Source organism: Natator depressus, chromosome 5, assembly GCF_965152275.1.
Source record: "Natator depressus isolate rNatDep1 chromosome 5, rNatDep2.hap1, whole genome shotgun sequence".
NCBI classification, from domain to species: domain Eukaryota; kingdom Metazoa; phylum Chordata; order Testudines; family Cheloniidae; genus Natator; species Natator depressus.
In genome coordinates this window covers 3,280,319-3,304,093 of record NC_134238.1, presented here as the reverse complement: position 1 = coordinate 3,304,093, position 23,775 = coordinate 3,280,319, and the positions used below count along the sequence as shown (strand labels likewise).

At 56.7% G+C, this 23,775-nt stretch overlaps 1 protein-coding gene across 3 annotated transcripts; it reads left to right on the top strand.

The window, feature by feature from the left end:
- The first annotated feature begins 2,680 nt into the window (after window positions 1–2,680).
- On the top strand, window positions 2,681–11,090 carry LOC141987161 (sigma non-opioid intracellular receptor 1-like). 3 transcript variants are annotated; one of them, XR_012639458.1, is made up of 5 exons: window positions 2,681–2,828; window positions 3,424–3,624; window positions 5,978–6,070; window positions 6,757–8,212; window positions 10,686–11,090. XR_012639458.1 is itself a non-coding variant. In XM_074952252.1 (4 exons), exons 1-4 carry the CDS (start codon window positions 2,681–2,683, stop codon window positions 6,981–6,983), a joined length of 669 nt encoding a protein of 222 aa, XP_074808353.1. In that variant the 3' UTR covers window positions 6,984–8,563. The 3 variants fall into 3 exon arrangements, 1 of the variants encoding a protein (XP_074808353.1); XR_012639457.1 differs by lacking the exon at window positions 10,686–11,090 and having other exon boundaries at window positions 6,757–7,116; window positions 8,002–8,563; XM_074952252.1 differs by lacking the exon at window positions 10,686–11,090 and having other exon boundaries at window positions 6,757–8,563.
- The last annotated feature ends 12,685 nt before the right edge of the window (window positions 11,091–23,775 follow it).

Below are 23,775 nucleotides of genomic sequence, written 5' to 3'. Positions count from 1 at the left end.
GCTTTTGGGTCAGGACCCCCACAATTAAACACTGTGAAATTTCAGATCTAAGTAGCTGAAATAATGAAATTTGCAATTTTTAAAACCCTGTGACTGTGAAATTGACCAGAATGGGCCATGAATTTGATAGGGCCCTGGTCCCAACACAAAGGGTTAATCCTTGGCACGACCTCTACCAGCTCCTGGTGGGGTCGCTGCCATGAGTATGGGAGTCAAACCTGTTGGGGCCCCTTAGCTGCCCTGTTCATGGTTCCTGCTAGCGCCCCTTGGCCTTGCCCCCCAGTCTTTCACTGCAGGCCAGTGCCCGCTCGGCCCCGCCCCGGCCTGTCACTCCGAGCCAGTGCCCGCTCGGCCCTGCCCCCGGCCTGTCACTCCGAGCCAGTGCCCGCACGGCCCCGCCCCCGGCCTGTCACTCCGAGCCAGTGCCCGCTCGGCCCCGCCACCTGCTCTATCACTCCGAGCGTGTGCCCGCTCGCCCCGCCCCGGCCTGTCACTCCGAGCCAGTGCCCGCTCGGCCCCGCCCCCGGCCTGTCACTCCGAGCCAGTGCCCGCTCGGCCCCGCCCCCGGCCTGTCACTCCCAGCCAGTGCCCGCTCGGCCCCGCCCCCGGCCTGTCACTCCCAGCCAGTGCCCGCTCGGCCCCGCCCCCTGGTCTGTCACTCCGAGCCAGTGCCCGCTCGGCCCCGCCCCCGGCCTGTCACTCCCAGCCAGTGCCCGCTCGGCCCCGCCCCCGGCCTGTCACTCCCAGCCAGTGCCCGCTCGGCCCCGCCCCCTGGTCTGTCACTCCGAGCCAGTGCCCGCTCGGCCCCGCCCCGGCCTGTCACTCCGAGCCAGTGCCCGCTCGGCCCCGCCCCCGGCCTGTCACTCCGAGCCAGTGCCCGCACGGCCCCGCCCCCGGCCTGTCACTCCGAGCCAGTGCCCGCTCGGCCCCGCCCCCTGCTCTGTCACTCCGAGCGTGTGCCCGCTCGGCCCCGCCCCGGCCTGTCACTCCGAGCCAGTGCCCGCTCGGCCCCGCCCCGGCCTGTCTCTCCGAGCCAGTGCCCGCTCGGCCCCGCCCCCGGCCTGTCACTCCGAGCCAGTGCCCGCTCGGCCCCGCCCCGGCCTGTCACTCCCAGCCAGTGCCCGCTCCGCCCCGCCCCCAGCCTGTCACTCCCAGCCAGTGCCCGCTCGGCCCCGCCCCCTGCTCTGTCACTCCGAGCGAGTGCCCGCTCGGCCCCGCCCCCGGTCTGTCACTCCGAGCCAGTGCCCGCTCGGCCCCGCCCCCGGCCTGTCACTCCGAGCCAGTGCCCGCTCGGCCCCGCCCCGGCCTGTCACTCCGAGCCAGTGCCCGCTCGGCCCCGCCCCCTGCTCTGTCACTCCGAGCGAGTGCCCGCTCGGCCCCGCCCCCGGCCTGTCACTCCGAGCCAGTGCCCGCTCGGCCCCGCCCCCAGCCTGTCACTCCCAGCCAGTGCCCGCTCGGCCCCGCCCCCAGCCTGTCACTCCGAGCGAGTGCCCGCTCGGCCCCGCCCCCTGCTCTGTCACTCCGAGCGAGTGCCCGCTCGGCCCCGCCCCCGGCCTGTCACTCCGAGCCAGTGCCCGCTCGGCCCCGCCCCCTGCTCTGTCACTCCGAGCGAGTGCCCGCTCGGCCCCGCCCCCAGCCTGTCACTCCGAGCGAGTGCCCGCTCGGCCCCGCCCCCGGCCTGTCACTCCAAGCGAGTGCCCTCTCGGCCCCGCCCCCGGCCTGTCACTCCGAGCGAGTGCCCGCTCGGCCCCGCCCCCGGCCTGTCACTCCGAGCCAGTGCCCGCTCGGCCCCGCCCCCGGCCTGTCACTCCCAGCCAGTGCCCGCTCGGCCCCGCCCCCTGTTCTGTCACTCCGAGCGAGTGCCCGCTCCGCCCCGCCCCCGGCCTGTCACTCCGAGCGAGTGCCCGCTCGGCCCCGCCCCCTGGTCTGTCACTCTGAGCTAGTACCCGCTCGGCCCCGCCCCCTGGTCTGTCACTCCGAGCCAATGCCCGCTCGGCCCCGCCCCCAGCCTGTCACTCCGAGCGAGTGCCCGCTCGGCCCCGCCCCCTGGTCTGTCACTCCGAGCCAGTGCCCGCTCGGCCCCGCCCCCTGGTCTGTCACTCCGAGCCAGTGCCCGCTCGGCCCCGTCCCCGGCCTGTCACTCCGAGCGAGTGCCCGCTCGGCCCCGCCCCCTGGTCTGTCACTCTGAGCTAGTACCCGCTCGGCCCCGCCCCCTGGTCTGTCACTCCGAGCCAATGCCCGCTCGGCCCCGCCCCCGGCCTGTCACTCCGAGCCAGTGCCCGCTCCGCCCCGCCCCCTGCCTGTCACTCCGAGCGAGTGCCCGCTCCGCCCCGCCCCCTGCTCTGTCACTCCTAGCGAGTGCCCTCTCGGCCCCGCCCCCGGCCTGTCACTCCGAGCCAGTGCCCGCTCCGCCCCGCCCCCGGCCTGTCACTCCTAGCGAGTGCCCGCTCCGCCCCGCCCCCGGCCTGTCACTCCTAGCGAGTGCCCTCTCGGCCCCGCCCCCGGCCTGTCACTCCGAGCCAGTGCCCGCTCGGCCCCGCCCCATGGCCTCGCCCTGCGAGCTGTGATTGGCCGGTGCCCTAGGCCCCCAGCGGTGCCATTGGCTGGCGCGCAGCGGGCGCTCTCACCCCCGGCGAGGCTCGGTGCGCGCCGCGGCGGTTTGCGGCGAGGGGCGCGCGGGATGCGGGCGCTGGGGTCGCGGGCGCTGCGGGCCGGGCTGGCGCTGCTGGGCCTGGCGCTGCTGGCCCAGGGGCTGCGGAGCTGGGTCGCCTCCCGGCCCTTCGAGTTCCGGCCCGAGGAGATCGCGGCGCTCGGCCGGCACCACGCGGGTGGGTCCGTGCGCGGGGCAGGGACTCGGGGGTGTGAGGAGAGCCTATGGGCCTGGGGATGGAGTCCCGGGGGACCCATGGGGCAGGGGCTGGGGGGGGTCGTCTGGGGGGGACCCATGGGGCAGAGGGTTGGAGGGTCTGGGGGGGACCCATGGTTCAGGGACTCTGGGGGGGGATCTGGGGGTGACCCATGGGGCAGAGGGTCTGGGGGGCACCCATGGGGTAGGGGCTCAGGGAGGGTCTGGGGGGGACCCATGGGGCAGAGGGTTGGAGGTTATGGGGGGGACCCATGGTACAGGGACTCTGGGGGGGGTCTGGGGGTGACCCATGGGGCAGAGGGTTGGGGGGATGGGGGGTTTGGGAAGGGGACCCAAGGGGCAGGAGCTCGGGGCAGGGGGGGGGGAGCAGCAGAGAATAGCTGGAGTGGAGCATGTTAGATCCTGTCTCTAATGCCTGATTCCCTGAATGAAGCCAGGGTCCCCATTCTGGGTTCGGTGGCTTCTATTGGCTGGGCACCAAGAAGGTGGCAGGGTTATGGGCTGGGGTGTGGGCATCCTGGGGGTGCTGACTTTGCCCGGGTTTCTTGGTGCTGCAGGGTTGGACCATGAGCAGGCCTTCTCCAAGATCATTGTGGAGCTGCGGAAGAAGCACCCAGGCCACATCCTGCCGGACGAGGACCTGCAGTGGGTGTTTGTCAACGCGGGCGGGTGGATGGGCTCCATGTGCCTGCTCCATGCCTCGCTCACTGAGTATGTGCTGCTCTTTGGGACGGCCATCGACACCGGGGGGCACTCGGGTAAGCAGGGCTCAGCTACATTCAAGCAGAGAGGCTTGGGTTTGGAGGCTGCTGCCTTTGATTTCCTGTGGTAAACCATCAGGGGGATAGCAGGTATCTGAGGCAGGAGAGCTGCAAGTCCCAGCCAGGTAATGCTGAGATGCATTTTGATCCACCGCCTGAGCAGAAGCAGGGGCTGGCCACATCAGTGTGGTCAGCAGCACTACCCCTCCACTTTGTACTGCCCATTGTCTGCTAGTGCTGATGGTCTGGGGACCAGGAGTCAGTCTGGCCACACCTGCTCAAGCTAATGCCCAAGGAGGTATGCTGTTATGTGTGCACAGCTCTGTACCTTAACAATGACCTGCTAGTTAATTGAGAGGGGAGGAGATGCCACTAACCAAATGCAAAGAGAGCTGGAAGGTCTTGGAGAACCAGGAGAGCAGAAGTATCAGGAACTTTATTCCCTGGAGCTAAGAACTAGCCTCTCCAAATGCTCTTTCTGTCTGTGTAGCCCTGGCCCTGTCTCCCACTGGGCACTGCAAGCAGTGGAGAGAAGCAGCCAAGGATGAGGCAGGGGGGTGGTTATCCTTGTGCTTGTGTGTCCTGTCCAGATGCCTGTATTTACTATAGGTCCCTCTGTGGTGGGCTCAGGGTTTTCTGACCATTTAATAGTCCGTGAACAGCCTTTGGTAGCTACCTGTGTTTAAGCCCCTGTGTCCTGTTTACTGACTCGGGTCACAGCAGCCTCTCCCAAAAGGCAGAGAGGGCAATAAACCAGGGTATCTGGCTAGTAGGATTAAAAGGGGCTAACTCATCCACTGTATGATATATCAGTACAACAAAAGCATCTTCTCTCCCAGGGGTGCTGGTAACGCCTAGCTCTGGTCTCGCACTCTCCATCCACACACTTTACAAAGAGGGGAGAGTCCATGTTGCTCTCCCCAGTGTACAGATGGGGAAACAGAAGCACAGAGAGGGGCAGCTAGCACGTCCATGGCAGAGGTGAGACTGGACCCCAGGTCTCCCGAGTACCAGCCCAGTGCCCAGTCATCTCTCGGTGGGTGGGTGGTTCCAGGAGCAGGCTTGGTTGGGCTTCGTTTAGCGCCTGCCACTGTAGCTTCATGCACATTAATATTCAGCAACCACAAACCAGCTTCACCTGCTCAGCAAGTGGAAGCTTTGCCCTGTGGGTGCAACTTGTTTCCCCCTGTGTTAGCGTGAGAACAGGGAGGTGGGATGAGGGAGGGTGGGGCCTTAATATCCAGGTTTCCAAACCTGGTGCAACAATCCCTTCCACCCACAGCTTGGATCTGGCTGCTTGTTGTGTCCCCATGGGCCCTGCCAAGGGGAGCAGTCGTTCCCCCCTCCCCCCCCCCCCGCCACCTGCTGCCACTTCCCGCTCCCCTCTCCATGCTGCTGCCTATGCATGGAACATCCCAGTGCTCCATGCCCCCACCCATGCCTTGCCCACAAGAGTGGCTGGGTCGGGGGCAGAGGGTTGCCAAATCGCTGCTTGTGGCTGCCGAGTCAAGCCTGCCTTCTCTTCTCCTAGCCTCAGCACCACGGGGGATGAACATGGGCGGCCTTGGCTGCAGCATCCACAAACCCTGTGCAGAGTCTGGCGATGCGGGTTAACCAACGTGATTCAGCCCCAGGCCATGGGGATTCTTTCCATTGACTTCAAAGGGCGCTGAACCAGGCCCGCAGAATTGTGGGCAGGCATCTTGTCTCCGAGCAGCCCTGTGAAACCTGTACTGCTCCCCTGGAGGTTTCTAGCCCAGGCCAGTCTCAAGCAACAGGTTTCAAAGTGGCAGTGTTGAGGTTCCTATCTCGCTTTGCTTTTCCCCTCAGTTTCAGAGGGGTTTATGCAGCTGCCCTCTGAGCAGCAGCTGCAGCCAGAAAGCCAGCGTGCTTCGTTTTTTTACAGACCAGCCTCCCAGCTTCCAAACAGCAAATCGTGGGTCTTCCCCCTGGTGGCTAGCGAGGGCTTGTCTGCCAAGCTCTGAAATTGAGGGTGGAGCCCCAGGGGGTGAGAAATGCCTGGTGTGGGAATGACCTGGCTTAAGATCTCTGGGCTGCCAGGGATAGGAGCACACCAATTCCACTGAGAACCAGCAAGCTGGGATGTGTTGCAAGGTCCTGGACTTGGCTCTTTGACATTGGTCCAAGACTGAAACCGGCAACTCTAGGCACTTGGACTAGCGTAAACCGCCTCTCCCTACTTGTATGAGTGTTGAAGCCTGCTGATGTTTTAGGCTTGTTCTGTGATGGCTGAGCCAACGCACAGAGCAGCCTTCGGGGCTCATCGGGCACTAGCAGTGGGCTGTCTTGCCCCATTGCTCAGATTTCACGCTGTGTGCCTCTCTCGCAGGTCGGTACTGGGCTGACATTTACTACGCCATCGTCTTAGGGACCTTCAGGCAGTGGAAGGAGGGGACGACCAGAAGTGAAATCTATTACCCAGGTGCGTGTGACACTGTCAGCGCCAGCCCCACACACTCGCAGGCCTCCCCTGTGTAGCTGCCTTTGGAGGGCTGGTTGCCTTGGGCTTTTCACGTCACGATTTGAACAGGTGACACTAGAGCCTCGTTAGCTCTAGCCCCGGGACACAGGGAAACATGCAGGGTTACAGCAGATTAGCCTGCAGAACACCACACCTCTAGATCTCATGGAGGCCAAGAGGTGAGCAGGATTCAGGGAAAGCATACACACTGACAGGTAACAAGCACATCTCCACTCCCATCAGGTGGAATTGAAAGAAAATGGGCAGGGTTATAAGGCCTCCTGGTTCAGAGCAGGAGCTCTGTGTCAGGGGGAAACTGCCCCTGTGGGAAGGCTGTTCATAATTTTCAACTAGGGGACGTCCTTGCATCTTCCTTGGAAGCAGCTGGTACTGGGCAGTGTCAGGGACAGGCTTCTGGATTAGCTGCCCTGCCCTTGGTCTGGCAGTTCTCCAGTGTGGTGCTGAGCACCTCCCAGGCTCCTTGTCCTGGGCTGCTCAGTTGAGGGTGCTCAGCACCCTGCAGGATCAGGGCCACAAAGAGCTCTGTGTGTTGTCCCTGGAGACATACTGGGAGAGGCGCTCTGGAACTGATGATGTCTCAGCGTTCAAAATAACGGCCAGTGCTGTGTCTGTCTGTCTGCCTGCAGGGGACACCATAGCGCAGAAATCCGGAGAGGTCACGGCTGTCCAGTGGAGTGCTGGCACCTGGATGGTGGAGTACGGCCGAGGCTTCATCCCCCCCTCACTCATATTTGTGTTGAGCAACACCATCTTCAGCACTCAGGACGTCGTCACCCTGTTCTCCACCCTCCGGATTTGTGCCAAAGCCTTCCTTCTGGAAGCCAGTGCCTACTTCAGCCAGCTGGCCCAGTGAGACTACCCTCCCCAAGCACCAACACAACCTCAAAGGAAGGGGTTCCCCTTTCCCATCCCCCACCACCTCCTGCAGATTGTACCAGAAAGGCAATGGGCAGGAGCACTTCTGCCCCCATGTGCAGGTGTGCCAGGTAGGCTGAACGTTCACTGTCTTGTCCGCCTGCCGCAGCGAGCATTCAGCTGGGGGAGAAACAGGCAATAACAGATAATGGATATACCTAGATCACTATTTTTTTAATATCCAAATGTTCCTCTATATTTCTGTAACTAGACTGCAGCGACTGAGCTGCTGCCCGTGTCTGTGTGTGTCCGTCCCCTCTGTCTGCAGCAGGCAACCCTAGCCTGCGTGTGCGTGAGAGACACCCGGGGCTCTGCAGCCAGCCACCCTCTGTTGCCTTTTGTTGCTGTCTCTCGTGCTCTCTGAAAGCCAGGGACCTATGAAAAACCAATCGGGGGGAGGGGGATGTGTGATATGGATCATTGTGTACATACACACTCTGCACGTTTTAGAAACCATTCCCAGCAGGTGTATACCTAGCATAGGGCCAGCTGCTGAGCTCACTCATCCCCAGATGAACCTGGAGTAACTGCAGTGGAGTAAATGGGGTTCAGCTAGTTACTGAAGACTGTGGGGCAGGAAAGCCGCTGTTCCAAATCTGTGGGCTGCTTTCCCCATAGGGCCTTACAGCTGTTACTTCTGGGGAAATTCCGCACCACTGCGCATGCGCAGAAATATTGTCCTTCCGCAGCTTCTCTTTGTTTGGCTGCAGAACAATGGTTTCTGTGAGGAAACAAAGAGAAGCTGCACCAGTGCTCACTCACCCCTCCCCAGCAGGTGGGCGCATGTGTTCAGGCACTCAAAGCAGCCAGGGGAGAGGTAAGTCACCACAGGGGGAGGCAAGGGGGAGTCTGGGGATGCCCTGGCCACCCAGGGACATTAGCCCTGGCTGGGGGGCAGGGGAGGGAGGAGGAAAAATTAAACCAAAAGCAGCCTTTTAAGCTTTTTTTCCCTGCAGTGTGCTCATGGACAGAGAAGAGGATTGCACGACCAAGAGTCAATCATGCTCTCCATCAGAAAATTTAAAAAAAAAAAAAAAAGAGGAAGCCCCACCCCCAGGAAAGCCACAAAACAAGCAGCAAGCAGAATAGACACAATAGCCTAACAGAACAATTACACGAAGAAAGAAGCCAAAATCTGCTTACTGTGAACGGGCTTGGCAACGGGAGGTGAGGCTTAGGAGAGGGGGTCCAGCTTTGTGGGAGTTGGGCAGATGGGAAGCAGCTGCCTATACAGTGACTTTCCCCACACTTACTGGCCCTATCGCTTCTCAGTCACAGGGAGAGGGGTCATTATAGGGGGAGCTCCTCTCTCTGTCTGCCTAACCCCCCTTGTATCTGGACCCCTTCCAAGCCTCACCCACCCTGCACCTGGAAACCCCCGGGCATCAGGAGCTCACCCACACCCCCAGAGCCTCACCCCCTGCATCAGGACTCCGCACAGCTAGACCCCCCACCCCACTGATCTCAACCAGGTGCGTCCTGACCCACACACTACCATGCCCCTAGCACCCAGATTTCCCCCCCCCCCCACTGAGCCCTAACCACCTTCACCTGGACTCCCCTAGAGAGTGCTATTCCCCCTGCACCCAGAACCCCCCAGTGACTTGCTGTGTATCCAGATCCTCCCCCTCCTTCCCCCCACCAAGCTACCCGCACTGAGACTGCACCACACAGAACCCTGGTTCTCGTGAGGGAATTCTGCACCAAAAAAGTAAAAAGAAAAATTAAATTCTGCATATTTTATTTGTCAAAATAACTACTGCTGAGGGAGTTCTGCACCACTGCGGATGCGCAGAAACATCCCCTGGCCTATTCTCTTTGCTTCCTGCAGAAAAATGGTTTCTGTGGGGAAGCAAAGAGCAGCTGCACCAGTGCTCGCTCACCCCTCCCCAGCAGTGTGGGCGCCTCTGTTTGGGCAGCTGGGAGAGAGGTAAGTCACCCCCGGGGAGGTGGTCTGGGGATGCCCTGGCTTCCCAGGGACATTAGTCCTGGGTGGGCAGGGGAGAGGAGGATGACGACAACAGAGTCCAAGCTCCCACTTTCTCTGCCCTGCATGGAGCAGCCAGGGCTGGGTTAGAAACCTCCCCTGGCTGCAGGAAGATCTGCACTGTGGGGTGGGGGGTGTCTGGGTGCAGCGGGTGAGGCTCAGTGGGTTGGGGGTCTGGGTGCAGGGGGGTCCGGACATAGGTGCTGACTTTTATCTGCCTTTGATCTGCCTCTTTCTGCCCCACTCCATCCCGTCCCCGGGGCCCCCACCCACCCAGCGTTCACTGCTCTCTGCCCTCCCCGAGCCATTGATCAGCGGTTTGGCAGCGCCACCAATCATCTGTGGATAGTGGGTGCTGAGCATCCACTATTATTTTTCCATGGGTGCTCCACAGAGTTAGTGCCTATGCATCTGGATACACAAGTGTTGGGTGGACAGGGGGAGCAGCTCCTCGGACAGTGACCCCCTCCCCTTTCTGGGCCCATTGCTCCTCAGCCCCGGGGGGAGGGGTCACTATATGCCAAGCTGCTCCCTCTGTCCCCCCAATTCTTGTGTACCTGGACACCTTCCTCCACTGAACCTCACCCTCCCTGCTTCTGGAACCCCCCCTACCCCGAGCTGAGCCTCATCCCCTCCATCAGGACCCCTCCACACCCAGCACCCCCCACCAAGCCCCTGGTACCCAAATCCCCCCTCCCCCGAGCCTCACCCACTGCACTGGCACCCCCCACCCCACTGACCCCAATGAGCTGCACCCTAACCCCACCAAGCCCCACTTCCCTAGCATCCAGTCCCCTGCTGAGCCCCCCACACCCAGACCCCCCCCCCCCCGAGCTCTAACCACCTTCACCTGGTCTCCCCTGCAGAGTCCCAATCCTTCTGTACTCAGAACCCCCCAATCAGCCCCTGTGCATCCAGATCCCCGCCGGGCCTCCTACCGAGCTGCCCGCACCCAGATTGTACCACACAGAACTTTGGAGCTCCTGAGAGAATTCCGTGGCAAAACAATAAAAATTCTGCGCTGCACATTTTAAAATTCTGCAAAACTCTGCACGTTTTATTTGTGAAAAGAACACAACATAATCACACCATTCTCAATTATTTTCTGACAAGTATTTTGAAATAAATTATCAAAATAATTGAAAATGGTGTGATTATGTTGTGTTCTTTTCACAAATAAAACGTGCAGAGTTTTGCAGAATTTTAAAATGTGCAGCGCAGAATTTTTATTGTTTTGCCACGGAATTCTCTCAGGAGTATTTTACAAGCCCTCAGTCTCATACTACAAAAGTGTAGCCCCTGGAAACTACAGGTCCCAGCATGCAATGCAAGCAGTCTAGGCTGGAGTGTTGTATGCTGGTGCCTGGCCATTACATCTGAAACGATTTCCTCTCGTAAAACTGTCCAGGGCCCAAATGCTGGTTACTTGCTTTTGGCAGCAATGTTTGCAGCCTCTTTAGCCCTTCTTCAGTAATGTCTGTTTCCAAACGAGCATCACTATGAGAGCCAGCCGGCTCCAGAGCATGTGTCTCGTTCCTGGTCCTTGGACTGTTGAGTGACCAGATGTCCCGATTTTATAGGGACAGTCCTGATATTCGGGGCTTTTTCTTAAATAGGCTCCTATTACCCCCCACCCCCCTCCTGATTTTCCAGGGACACCTACATCAAACACATCACCGGCCACCGACAGTATTAGGAGGTGTGAGCCGGTACGACATCGTGCATCAACTATGAGAAAAGGACTGAGAGACTTTTTCCATTGGACCATATCAACTGGAAACATAAACTCACTGAACATTAGATCTCACCAAGTGAGGGTAAATCCATCCTCATCATCGTATCCACTCATTATACTCCACACCTGAACATAACCATTATACGAACAACATACCCCCATATCTCAATGTCTATACTCTGACCTGTTAACCTTTTACCCCCAATCGGGGAGATTGCAGATTATGTATTGCTTAGGCTACCTGTTCCTAAACTGAACTTCGCACCCTTGATAATCTGTACCTTATTCCCTGATATCCAGAAACTTCTATGCTTAAACTCTGTACCGTTTTCTTTTTATTTCAACATCTTAATAAAATTATTAAATTCGTTCTAAAAAAAAGTGTTTTTAATTTATAAGGGGGGGTCGCACTCAGACCCTGAATTACAGAGTTAAACTCCCCGATGCTCTCCGAGGAGCTGAAGGAAGGTGGCCTGTGCCCTCGGAAAGGGTCTTTCCAGACAGCTGAAAGAAGGGGCCATATCCTCATGGAGCTGTGAAGATTTACACCCACTGAGGAGCTGAGCTGAGGGCTTTCATGTCACCTTTGATTTCCCAATCCCGAGACAACAGCGATTCCCCCAGGGCAGCGGCGAGAGCTGGATCATTCAGCCCTCCCACAGGCAAAACTCATGATGCTTTTTTTCCAGTAGATTTGTTTTCATTACTAATGTACATAGAGACTGAATGAATAGAGCTTGTTCTCCTCCTCCATTGTAGCGCTGCTCTGCCACCCCCCCCAACCCCCCCAGTTCTCTTGCTGAACACCAGCCTTGCTGACCTGGGCATTAACGAAACATGCCAGCCAGTAACTCCTCCACGGGCAGGGGGCTCAGCGAGCTGCAGCTCCTCCCCACAGAGGTCTGTTTTGATGCTTGTAGGCGTTGATGCAGGGGGCTGGAGTTTCCCAGCGGGCACGAGATTTAGAGCTAACTTTTTGACGCCAGATCCTGTGGGCCTAAATATCGCTTTCCTCACAGACACTGCCTGGGTGGGAAGTAGCTTTTTGTGAAGGGGAACAGGCTGTCTTCACGGCTCCATTTCCCATGGAGGTGACTCTTACCAAGCTGAACAAATCTACAAACGCCCGCAGGGGGAAAAAAACGTTCACTGGAACCTTTCTCTAGGACCTACACAAAACCTGTAATCGCGGGCAGGCCTTGCCCTATATTGGCTTGAAGGGTGGGGAGGGTCGTCTGTGTTGGACTCCACTGCTTGTTCCCCAGGCCAGTGGGGAGGGTCGCTCTGATCTTTTTGCCGTTTGCCTTGTGGGGCGGACCGTGTCACAAGGCGGGCGGGGAGGTGTCCTGGACCTGATGTGGGACCCCTGCTGCAACTTCCTGTCCCTCAGCCCAGACGCGGCGCTTCCCGTGTGGGCCATGTCTGTCCCATTGCAGTGACGGGGCAGGACGGTGGTTATGGGCCCAATCCTGGAAGTCACAACAACAAGTCGTGTGGTTTGGTGCAAGGAGCCCAGCTGCACTCTTGTCAGGTTCGAGCGTGTGTCAGGACTTCCCAGCGGGAGCTAGGCCCCAGAAGCGGACGTTAGGACCCCAGCGTCGGGTGCGGCGTAGTCTCTGTAGACGAGGATCAGAGCCACCAAACCTCCTCCAAGTTAGTGTCGCCCGCCCGGCTCTTCCTGCCGCCTGGAGCCAGGGCAGCGCGTCACCCCGATGGGAGGGGAACTAGCGATGCTGGTGGAGCCAGCGAGGAGCAGTCAGAGTCAGAGGCAGTTTAGCCTTCTCCTGTCGGTCTCATCCCCCTGTGCCTGGCAGGGCAGAGAGCAAGGGGGCCTCTACCCCCTCCCCCCCGCCCCGTTCTGGATTGTATGGGGGGGGTGCCAACAGGGTCCAAAAAAGAGACCCATGTAATACAGAGACGCTGGCACGGAGGGGGGACTTCAGCAGAGGGATATGAGAGGGGAGAACAGTCCTGTGGGAACGAGGTGCATCGAATCACTTCCTCTGCATTAGCCCCGCCTGGATCTGGCTGGGGAATAAGGACAGGAGGCCTGGCGCGGCATCCGGCGGGGGACCAGGCTGCTCTCATGCGGCACAGTTGGTTTCAATGGAAGGACACAGCCTCGAAGACCTCACCACGACAGTATCCCCTAGAGTCCCCTCCGGATTCCAGCCCGTGGTGAAATCCCAATCCAGCAGGGATCCCGGCCCCTACCCAGCGTTTGCGCTGATCCCCCGGCCTAGCCGGGATCCCTCCCCCTGCCCAGCGTTTGCGCTGATCCCCCAGCCTGCCCGGGATCCCTCCCCCTGCCCAGCGTCTGCGCTGATCCCCCAGCCTGGCCGGGATCCCTCCCCCTGCCCAGCGTCTGCGCTGATCCCCCGGCCTAGCCGGGATCCCTCCCCCTGCCCAGCGTCTGCGCTGATCCCCCAGCCTAGCCGGGATCCCTCCCCCTGCCCAGCGTCTGCGCTGATCCCCCAGCCTGGCCGGGATCCCTCCCCCTGCCCAGCGTCTGCGCTGATCCCCCAGCCTGGCCGGGATCCAACCCCGTTATCTTGCCGATCCCCAATTCTCTTTCCCCACGTGACGGTCCAGCAAAGGCGGGGGGTGACCTTTACCCAGCAAATCTTTCCTTGGCTGTGGGCAGCCTGTCCCAGGGTCCCAGCTGCGGAGGAGATAAGAAAAGGCAGTGCCCAGGGCAAGGCGCCCCTGGTGGTTTTGTGGCAGAGGGATGGGAGGGTCTGGAGGAATTTTGGGGCTCAGCGGATCTTGGCCAAAATGGCCCAGTTTGGGTCTGACCCCATTCTCTGTGGCCCAGGCCTAGTAATGGCAGCTCTCTTGTTTATGCCCATGTACTCTTACTCGCTGGGATAGGGCCCAGGCAGAACTGCCTGGCAGGGCCACCGGTCTATCACTTGGCACATCGGCCCCAGGGCACCGTTCTCCTGCTGGCCCCTCGTCGATGGACAATGTGGAAGCCCGTCCTAGGCAAGCTCCATAGGTGGCAAGCCTGGGGGCGGGGGCGTGAGGGAAATCTGAATCATAGAATCATAGAATATCAGGGTTGGAAGGGACCTCAGGAGGTCATCTAGTCCAACCCCCTGCTCAAAGCAGGACCAATCCCCGACTAACTCATCCCAGCCAGGGCTTTGTCAAGCCTGACCTTAAAAACTTCTAGGGAAGGAGATTCCACCACCTCCCTAGGTAACGCATTCCAGTGTTTCACCACACTCCTAGTGAAAAAGTTTTTCCTAATATCCAACCTAAATCTCCCCCACTGCAACTTGAGACCATTACTCCTCGTTCTGTCATCTGCTGCCACTGAGAACAGTCTAGAGCCATCCTCTTTGGAACCCCCTTTCAGGTAGTTGAAAGCAGCTATCAAATCCCCCCTCATTCTTCTCTTCTGAAGACTAAACATTCCCAGTTCCCTCAGCTTCTCCTCATAAGTCATGTGTTCCAGTCCCCTAATCATTTTTGTTGCCCTCCACTGGACTCTTTCCAATTTTTCCACATCCTTCTTGTAGTGTGGGACCCAAAACTGGACACAGTACTCCAGGTGAGGCCTCACCAATGTCGAATAGAGGGGAACGATCACGTCCCTCGATCTGCTGGCAATGCCCCTACTTATACATCCCAAAATGCCATTGGCCTTCTTGGCAACAAGGGCACACTGTTGACTCATATCCAACTTCTCATCCACTGTAACCCCTAGGTCCTTTTCCGCAGAACTGCTGCCGAGCCATTCAGTCCCTAGTCTGTAGCGGTGCATGGGATTCTTCTGTCCTAAGTGCAGGACTCTGCACTTGTCCTTGTTGAACCTCATCAGATTTCTTTTGGCCCAATCCTCCAATTTGTCTAGGTCCCTCTGTATCCTATCCCTACCCTCCAGCGTATCTACCACTCCTCCCAGTTTAGTGTCATCTGCAAACTTGCTGAGGGTGCAACCCACACCATCCTCCAGATCATTTATGAAGATATTGAACAAAACCGGCCCCAGGACCGACCCCTGGGGCACTCCACTTGATACCGGCTGCCAACTAGACATGGAGCCATTGATCACTACCCGTTGAGCCCGACAATCTAGCCAGCTTTCTATCCACCTTATAGTCCATTCATCCAGCCCATACTTCTTTAACTTGCTGTCAAGAATACTGTGGGAGACCGTGTCAAAAGCTTTGCTAAAGTCAAGGAACAACACGTCCACTGCTTTCCCTTCATCCACAGAGCCAATTATCTCGTCATAGAAGGCAATTAGATTAGTCAGGCATGACTTGCCCTTGGTGAATCCATGCTGACTGTTCCTGATCCCTTTCCTCTCCTCTAAGTGCTTCAGAATTGATTCCTTGAGGACCTGCTCCATGATTTTTCCAGGGACTGAGGTGAGGCTGACTGGCCTGTAGTTCCCTGGATCCTCCTTCTTCCCTTTTTTAAGGATGGGCACTACATTAGCCTTTTTCCAGTCATCTGGGACCTCCCCCGATCTCCATGAGTTTTCAAAGATAATGGCCAATGGCTCTGCAATCACATCCGCCAACTCCTTTAGCACTCTCGGATGCAGCGCATCCGGCCCCATGGACTTGTGCTCGTCCAGCTTTTCTAAATAGTCCCGAACCACTTCTTTCTCCACAGAGGGCTGGTCACCTCCACCCCATGCTGTGCTGCCCAGTGCAGCAGTCTGGGAGCTGACCTTGTTCGTGAAGACAGAGGCAAAAAAAGCATTGAGTACATTAGCTTTTTCCACATCCTCTGTCACTAGGTTGCCTCCCTCATTCAGTAAGGGGCCCACACTTTCCTTGACTTTCTTCTTGTTGCTAACTTACCTGAAGAAACCCTTCTTGTTACTCTTAACATCTCTTGCTAGCTGCAACTCCAGGTGTGATTTGGCCTTCCTGATTTCACTCCTGCATGCCCGAGCAATATTTTTATACTCTTCCCTGGTCATTTGTCCAATCTTCCACTTCTTGTAAGCTTCTTTTTTGTATTTAAGATCAGCAAGGATTTCACTGTTAAGCCAAGCTGGTCGCCTGCCATATTTATTATTCTTTCTACACATCGGGATGGTTTGTCCCTGTAACCTCAATAAGGATTCTTTAAAATACAGCCAGCTCTCCTGGACTCCTTTCCCCCTCATGTTATTCTCCCAGGGGATCTTGCCCATCAGTTCCCTGAGGGAGTCAAAGTCTGCTTTTCTGAAGTCCAGGGTCTGTATTCTGCTGCTCTCCTTTCTTCCTTGTGTTAGGATCCTGAACTCGACCATTTCCTGGTCACTGCCTCCCAGGTTCCCATCCACTTTTGCTTCCCCTACTAATTCTTCCCAGTTTGTGAGCAGCAGGTCAAGAAGAGCTCTACCCCTAGTTGGTTCCTCCAGCACTTGCACCAGGAAATTGTCCCCTACATTTTCCAAAAACTTCCTGGATTGCCTGTGCACTGCTATATTGCTCTCCCAGCAGATATCAGGGTGATTGAAGTCTCCCATGAGAACCAGGGCCTGCGATCTAGTAACTTCTGCGAGTTGCCGGAAGAAAGCCTCGTCCACCTGGAGGAAGTGAGTCTGCCCAGGATCCTTGTGCTGGTCGAGGGGCTGCAGGGAGCAGAGACTGCCCTGCCCGGGCAGTGGAGAAAATTCTCCAGCGGCAGAACCAGCTGGGGGATGCATGTGCTGAGAAGCTCTGTGGTGAGCCTGGGGATAGGCTGTGGCAAAGCCCCAAGACGGGGCAGGGTAGGAAGTGACCCAGAGACAGCTGGGGGGTCTGTGCGGTCAGGCCTGGGCTGCTCATTAAGGGGGCCCTTGGACTGGACTGCAGAGGAAAGGGGCAGCCAGGGCTCCCCCGCTCTCCAACCCAGGAAAGTGGAGTAGAAACCCCTGGTGCCGGGAGGGGTGAGGGCTAGTGAGTCCAGAGTTGGACTGCAGGCCCACCATGCGGTCTGAGGACTATTACGTGTTGGGCCCCGAAGGGGTGGGCTGTGGGTGACCTGCCTGGAGGGTGGAGTCACAAGAAGGCGGGGGCTCTGCAGACCATTGTTTGTAGCTAGTGGATCTGGAGCTAAGGAAAAGCCAGGCCTTGCACAGAGCTGTCCCCAGGCCGCTGTGCTCAGACACAGCTGGTGGCTCTCTCGCTCCCACGCTGACTCAGCCTCATGGCTAAGTCACGGCCTGGACAAAGCCAAGGGGCTGGTGCCCGCTGTGCGGCGCTGAGCAAACCCCGATCTCCAGCAGGAGCTGCGGCAGGCTCGGGCCCAGAATCGGGCCTTGCTGTCGGCACGCCTGACCAGCAGGTGGCAGCGTCGCCATTCCCTGAGCCCAGCGGTTCCCAGTGTCCTCTGGCAGCTGCAGGAGCTGGGCACAGACCCCAGCGCTGGGCACGCGTGGGGGTTCTGATCTGTACGGCCGGGCCCCCCGAGGCTCTGTCCAGGCCGCCGGGGGCTCTGGAAGCAGGTCGGAAATCAGAGTCTGCAGAGCCCATCTTGGCCCGTCAAGTTGTCCTTTTGCCATGTGGCTGGGACGTCACCCCTCCATCCTCCCAGCCTCCAGTGTGGCAGGAGGCCCCAGGATGCCCTGCTGGTGCTGCTCTGTGCCCATGCCCGACGGGAGATGTGCCTCGATTCGCCCAGCATGCCCTGCTCCGCGCCGTGCGGATGCCGCTCAGCCGTGTTTGGCGCACCCGGCTCCAGGCATTGCTCCGGCCTCAGCTGGAAGCCCCCCAGAGCAGAGCTGTGTACATGGACCCAGCTCCAAGGGCAACCACAGCCCCCTACTCGCAGGGAGGGCGGGGGATCCTTCACCTGCAGCTCCTGGGGAGCCGTGTCTCAACAAGGCTGTCAGGGCTGGGCTTGGCAGGCACCGTCCCCCAGCCCTGGACCCTGCACCTCTGCCCCCTGCCTGGTTGATTCCCCCCACATCTAGGCCAAGGCTGAAGCTGGCCTATTCCTGCAGAAAGGTGCTCGGATTCACCTTTGCTTTCTGCCCAAGCCACTCTCCAGGCCCAGACCCCCTCTCATCTCCCGAACACCCGCCTTGCCCCATGCTGACGGGCATCATCTCTCTGGCCAGGAGTTTGCTCCCCATCACCCCCAGCCTTGACTTCATTCCCCAGCTCACCTTCCAGAGGCCCATGTGCAGGAATCTACAGCTTCTCGAGCGAATGAGCCTCTGTGGATGGGGCCCAGAGGAGGACACGGCACATGCTGACCAGTGGGTTCCACTAACTTCTCTTCCCCCCGTCTCCATGCCCTTTGCAGCTCTGTCTCTTCTCACATGAGCCCCAGAGGTGCCAACCTCAACCGCCTGCTCATCTGTTTCTCCTCCCTCTGCCCTTCACACGGGCCCTCTGCCACGACACCAGCGGCTGGCAGAGCTGAGCTGTAGCTAATTAAGGTGTCACTAACGATGTAATATCCTTAGACTTCTGTAAGACGTTTGACTTGCTACCACATGACATTTTGATTAAAAAAACTTAGAAAGATGTAAAATCAACATGACATACATTAAATGAGTTAAAAGCTGACTACCTGTTAGGTCCCAGAGTGTAAATGAGGGATCCACATGAAACAGGTGTGTTTCTAGTGAGGTCCCACAGGGCTCGGTTCTTGGCCCTGTGCTATTTCACATTTTTATTAATGACCTGGATGTAAACATAAAATCATCACTGATGAAGTTTGCAGATACCACATCACTGATACTGAGTGATTTGGATCACTGGGTAAACTGGGTGCAAACAAGCAATATGTGTTTTAATAAGGCTAAATGTAAGCATATGCATCTAGGAGCAAAGATTGTAGGCCACACTTACAGGATGGGGGATTCTATCCCGGGAAGCAGTGACTCTGAAAATAATTTGGGGGGTGGATAATCAGCTGACCATTGTAACCTCAGAATTTGACATTACTGCAGCTAGCCATTTTGTGTGTCCAGTCACGGCTAGCTGAAAGCCAAATGCCACATCGCTAGAAATAATGTTGTGCTCTGAGAGGCAAGGCAACACAGCTGCATGTTTGCAGTTCTGCAAATTAAAATTTAAAAATGGAACAAAAAATTCATGTGCCATAAAAATAAAAAAAAATTAAACAATCAACCTTGGTTAAATGCCAAGCATAGAATTTTACTGTTACAATTAAAACTACTAAAAATTCTTTAATAATAAATAATAAATAGTTTGCTAAAACTGAAAAAATTGGTGACCCACTCGGAGACACTATAAGTTACGTGCTTTGTTTAAGTTAGTTATGAAAAAATTAAGCAAAAAATATTCTTTGAAGCAGTTCAAGGAAGCTTTTCCTAGGGCAAGGAGCTGGCACCTAAACGCCCCAGCAGCAGGGTGGAAGGAGGGCCCCCTGGAAGGCTGGATTCCTCAAAACTATTTCAAACGCTGGGTATATATAAATGTTTGGAATGCTCTCACCCTACTGCACCAGCATATATGTGAGTGTGTGTGCTTAAGACCTAATAAAAAGTAGTTTTAGGTAAAAGCATTCTGTTTCGCACCAATCATTTATCAGACGAAGGAGCTGTGTCCCCATTGATTTATTCCTGTCAGTGCATAAAAAGAAACAGTCCAGCTACCACTGCTTTGGGTTCTGAAAACCCTGGGTACCTCCATGAGCTCCCAGGGCGATGCTGTGGCCAACAGGTCTAATGCAATCCTGGAATGCATAAACAAGGAACTCTTGACTTTCTCGCTGTCGTTGGCACTGGTGTGGCCGCGGCTGGACTCCTGTGTCCAGTTCTGATGCCTGCAATTCAAGAAGGATGTTGACAAGTTGGAGAGAGGTCAGAGAAGAGCCACAAGAAAGACAAGAGAATTGCAACACATGCCTTGCAGTGATAGCCTCAAGGATCTCAATCGATAAACAAAGAGAAGGTTAACAGGTGACTTAATTACAGGGTATAAGTATCTACCTGGGGAATAAATATTTAATCATGGGCTCTTCAGTCTAGCAGAGGAAGATCTAACACGATCCAGTGGCTGGAAGTTGAAGCTAGACAAATTCAGTCTGGAAATAAGGTCTATATTATTAACAGTGAGAGCAATTAATCATGGGAACAATTTACCGAGGGTCCTGGTGGATTCTCCATCACTGCCAAGTTTTAACTCAAGACGGGATGTTTTTCTAAAGGCTCTGCTGGGGTGATGACTGCCCTGTTGGGGAGGGGTGCTGGGGAAAGGAAGGACATGTACCCTGAACCCTTACACCCCTGTTTTACTGAAGGCAAGCAGCAGGCCTGCTGGGGGTGACAGCGGGAGGTTGTGATTGCATCTCCCTGCTGGGGGTTACCCCCCTGATGGTACCCTCTCCTCCCGGCACTTTGCTGGGACGGAGGTGGACTGAGTTTCTCTCACATAGTCATGGCCCCGTTTTCCTGAGCCGGATGCACAATGTGTGGGGTTGCTACCGCAAGCTCTATTTTGTGCAGTTTAGAGTATTTTGTGTGTGTATGTTGAGTGTAATAATGTATCTGTGTATAATGATTGAGTGTGTGTGCGGGGAAGATTGTACACACATAGATTTTACACATATACAATCTACACACACACACACTCATTCTACATCTGCACAATGATTGTACACACATAGATTTTACACATATACAATCTACACACACACACTCATTCTACATCTGCACAATGATTGTACACACATAGATTTTACACATATACAATCTACACACACACACACTCATTCTACGTCTGCACAATGATTGTACACACAGATTTTACACGTGTACAGTCGTGCTGATGAAGAATGTGTGTGGGTGTGCACAGACTGATTGTGTGCCTCACAAACGTGTCTCACTCTGCGATAACTATCCTTCCGTGCGCTCTGCGGTCTTGGTCATTTAGCATAAGATGCTGTCCAGGAATATGAGTAATTTTTAATTTGTGTCTGCAGGAAGGCGGCTGAAGTCAGCAGCTCATATCAATACAGCTCCACTTACAGCGAAGGGCGGCGTAATGAAAATCCAATGGCATGCCGGTGGGAGTAAATAAGTATGCCATTAAAATGAGAAAATCAAAGCCTCGGACAGGTCTTTTCTCTTGCCCATTGATTTCTTTTATTATGGAATTATTGCTGCTAAATAACATTAGTGTGAACAATCTGGACAGTGTTTTCCGTAGATTGTGGGTCAATGGCTTGAACATGGGGAGGGGGATCCCATACATGGCTGTCGGGGGGGGGGGGAAGACATCAGCACAAGAGTAAGGGCCATTCCTTTGGTACCCTGCATTGTTCAGCAGATTAAGCCGCATGTTCGGCTGGGTGGGAAGGTGCTACACGAGGCATTGATGGCACTGTCAGACCATAGCCTGGCCTCCTGTCTAACCCCAGCCCTCAAATTTCACCCGGTCCCCCCTGCTTATGAAGCCCAGGGCCTTGCCCCGCCCCAGACTTCTTCCAGAAAGGGGTCTCTGAGCACTAGGATGCTGGTAACTCGTTTGGCCTCACAAGCCTGGCCCCATTTTACAGGTGGGGGGACCGGCGGCTGGAAGGGGTAGTGGCTTTGCCCAAAGTCACGCACTGAAGCAGTGACAGAGCCGAGCGTGGAACCCAGGAGTCCGGGCTCCTGGTTCACGCCTCTCCCTCTTGGAAACCCACACGCAGAATGGCACTGGGGGCTCGCGTTACAGAGCCGCCTGCCAGCAGGACAGGAACAGACACGACCGGCATGGGGACCCAGGGAGCTGAGCCCAGATGCAGCGTATCACCCTGTGCTTGCTGGGTCAGACCCTCTGCCTCTCTTTACCGCCGCCTACATAGCTGGGCACGCTGATAGAGTCTCATCGAATTCAGCTGGGGAGGTTTGTGACGTTGTTTCTATTTTACATGTAGGAGGGAAACTGAGGCATGGAGCCGAGCAGGGGGAGAGAGTGACTTGCCCCATCATGCGGCAGCTCAGGTGAGCCAGCAACTAACCCACCTCTCCGTGCTCTAGTTCCAGGCTTCGCCCAGAAGACCCCTCTTCCTGTCTCCCCAGAGGTGCCTTGCCACCAGAGGGGAGGCCCACGCATGCTGGATCAGCCGCTACTGTGCGTCCTGTAAAGGGCTCCCTGTGACTAGCACCGCCCCAGACTAAAGAGAGAGGAAACTCCCCGATCCTGCTCTATGACAAACGTGAGCGCGTCCCGGCGCCATCTGTCCTCCGCCTTGCTCTCCCTAGCTAGCCAGCCCCCGCCAGCTTCCGGGCGTGGCTCAGGCAGAGCCCCCTGCTCGTGGTAAACGGGGGACAGTCCGGGCGGGAGTGGGGAGGGGTTAGCTGTTATCCTGCGGGGTGGAGGGTGTCTCTATTCCGTGGCACCAGCGGCTCCCCACAGCACCGAGCAACTCACAGCAGTGCCCTGGGGAAGCCCTGGATGTCCTGACCACCATGGCTGGCAGACCCCTCCCTGCCCCTTTTTCTTTCACTTGGTGTCCTGGCAGGGGCTGTTCCCCTCCTGACTGGTTACAAGGCAGCTCTGTGGCGGTTGTGCCCAGGTGCCACGTTCTCCTGCCACGGGCATTTCTCAGGGGGTGACTCCGTCTTCCCGGCCTGGAGGTCGCTGGCTGACCCCCTCGCCCTAAGCACTCCGGGGACTTGCAGGGGCAGGTCTGCATGGCCATGGAGCGACTAACCACAGTGCATTGCTCCCACGCATGCCAGGCCTAAGCAGTGCTGTCCACAACCGTCCACCGTTTCTTCGATTGCCCCCTGGTTCATTCCTCTCGCTCTGATTTTCAGTGCTGCTTTTCCCAGGCCACTGTCTATTCTGGGACAAGACATAGTGCCAGGACCTGGGGTTCAGAGGGGCACGAGGGGCTGCCTGATCAGAGCCAGGCTGCAGGTTGATTTCACCTTCTACATGTTGCCAGGCACCGTGGACGCCTTTCAGCTGGCCTGGTGTGTTAGCTGTGTTTAGACAGGGCTGGTGACGGGTGCGTGAGTGAGCCGTGTCCTGCCTGTGTGGTGGCTTTTAGTTATTTATCCCTTTGAGTGCAGGATTGTAACAGCATCACCAGCATCGTTTCTCTTTCCTGGGACTCACGTTCACTCGAGGCGTTTTCACCTTTCTTCCTTTGTCACTGGACGAGGGAGCCCCTCACCTTCCCTCAGCAGAACCCAGCCCAGCAGCCCGCTGTCACCCGGTGCTGGGGCCTCCCTGATGGGGAATAATAAATGAGGTCAGGTGATTAACTCAGGCCAGGCCTGGGGATGGAAGGAAGAGAAGACGACAGGCTCTTGGGGTACTCGCTGGAAAGGGAGCTCAGCTCTCCAGCTCGGGGCTGGGAATGCCAGGCAGGACAGGAACTGTGGAAGTTGCAGCTGGCTGGACAAAGCAGTGGCTGGAAACGAAGATGCAGCCTGAGCTGAGGACTCTGGACTCGAGGAGCTGGAGTGGCAGTCAGAGGCTGGAGCAGAGAGAGGGGAGAAACTATATTTTTGAGTTTATTTGGACTCAAGGTAGACTCAGCAGGGGACTTTTGTCTCATACCTTTTGGACTGTGTGGAATAATTCAAAGAGTGCTGAAGAGGGCAAACTGAGGCAGGATCACCCTGAGGCCATGAGGGAGTATGTGGGAGGCAGGTGACTCTGTTACACCATGTAACCAATATTACCTCCATAAGAATAAGAAATACTTTGATCTATCTGCACTCGAGTGAAATAAAGTTTCAACCCAAATAGATTCAACATCTGTTGTGTACATGTGTTATTGTGAGCTGGGTGAAACCTTGGCATGAGTTGGAGTCAAAATCTTGTTCAAGCAGAGGCGTGAATAAGTCCTCCATTTAAGATAATGCTGAGACAGTGAAGGGGCCAGACCTAAAACAAGGCCAAAGAGAACATAAGAATGCCTATCCCAGGTCAGACCAAAGATCCATCTAGCCCACTGTCTTCCGACAGTGGCTGGTGCCAGATGGTTCAGAGGGAATGAACAGAACAGGGCAATTATCGAGTGATCCATCCCCTCTCAGCCACTCTCAGCACCTGGGCTTAGGGACACCCAGAGCATGGGGCTGCTTCCCTGACCATCTAG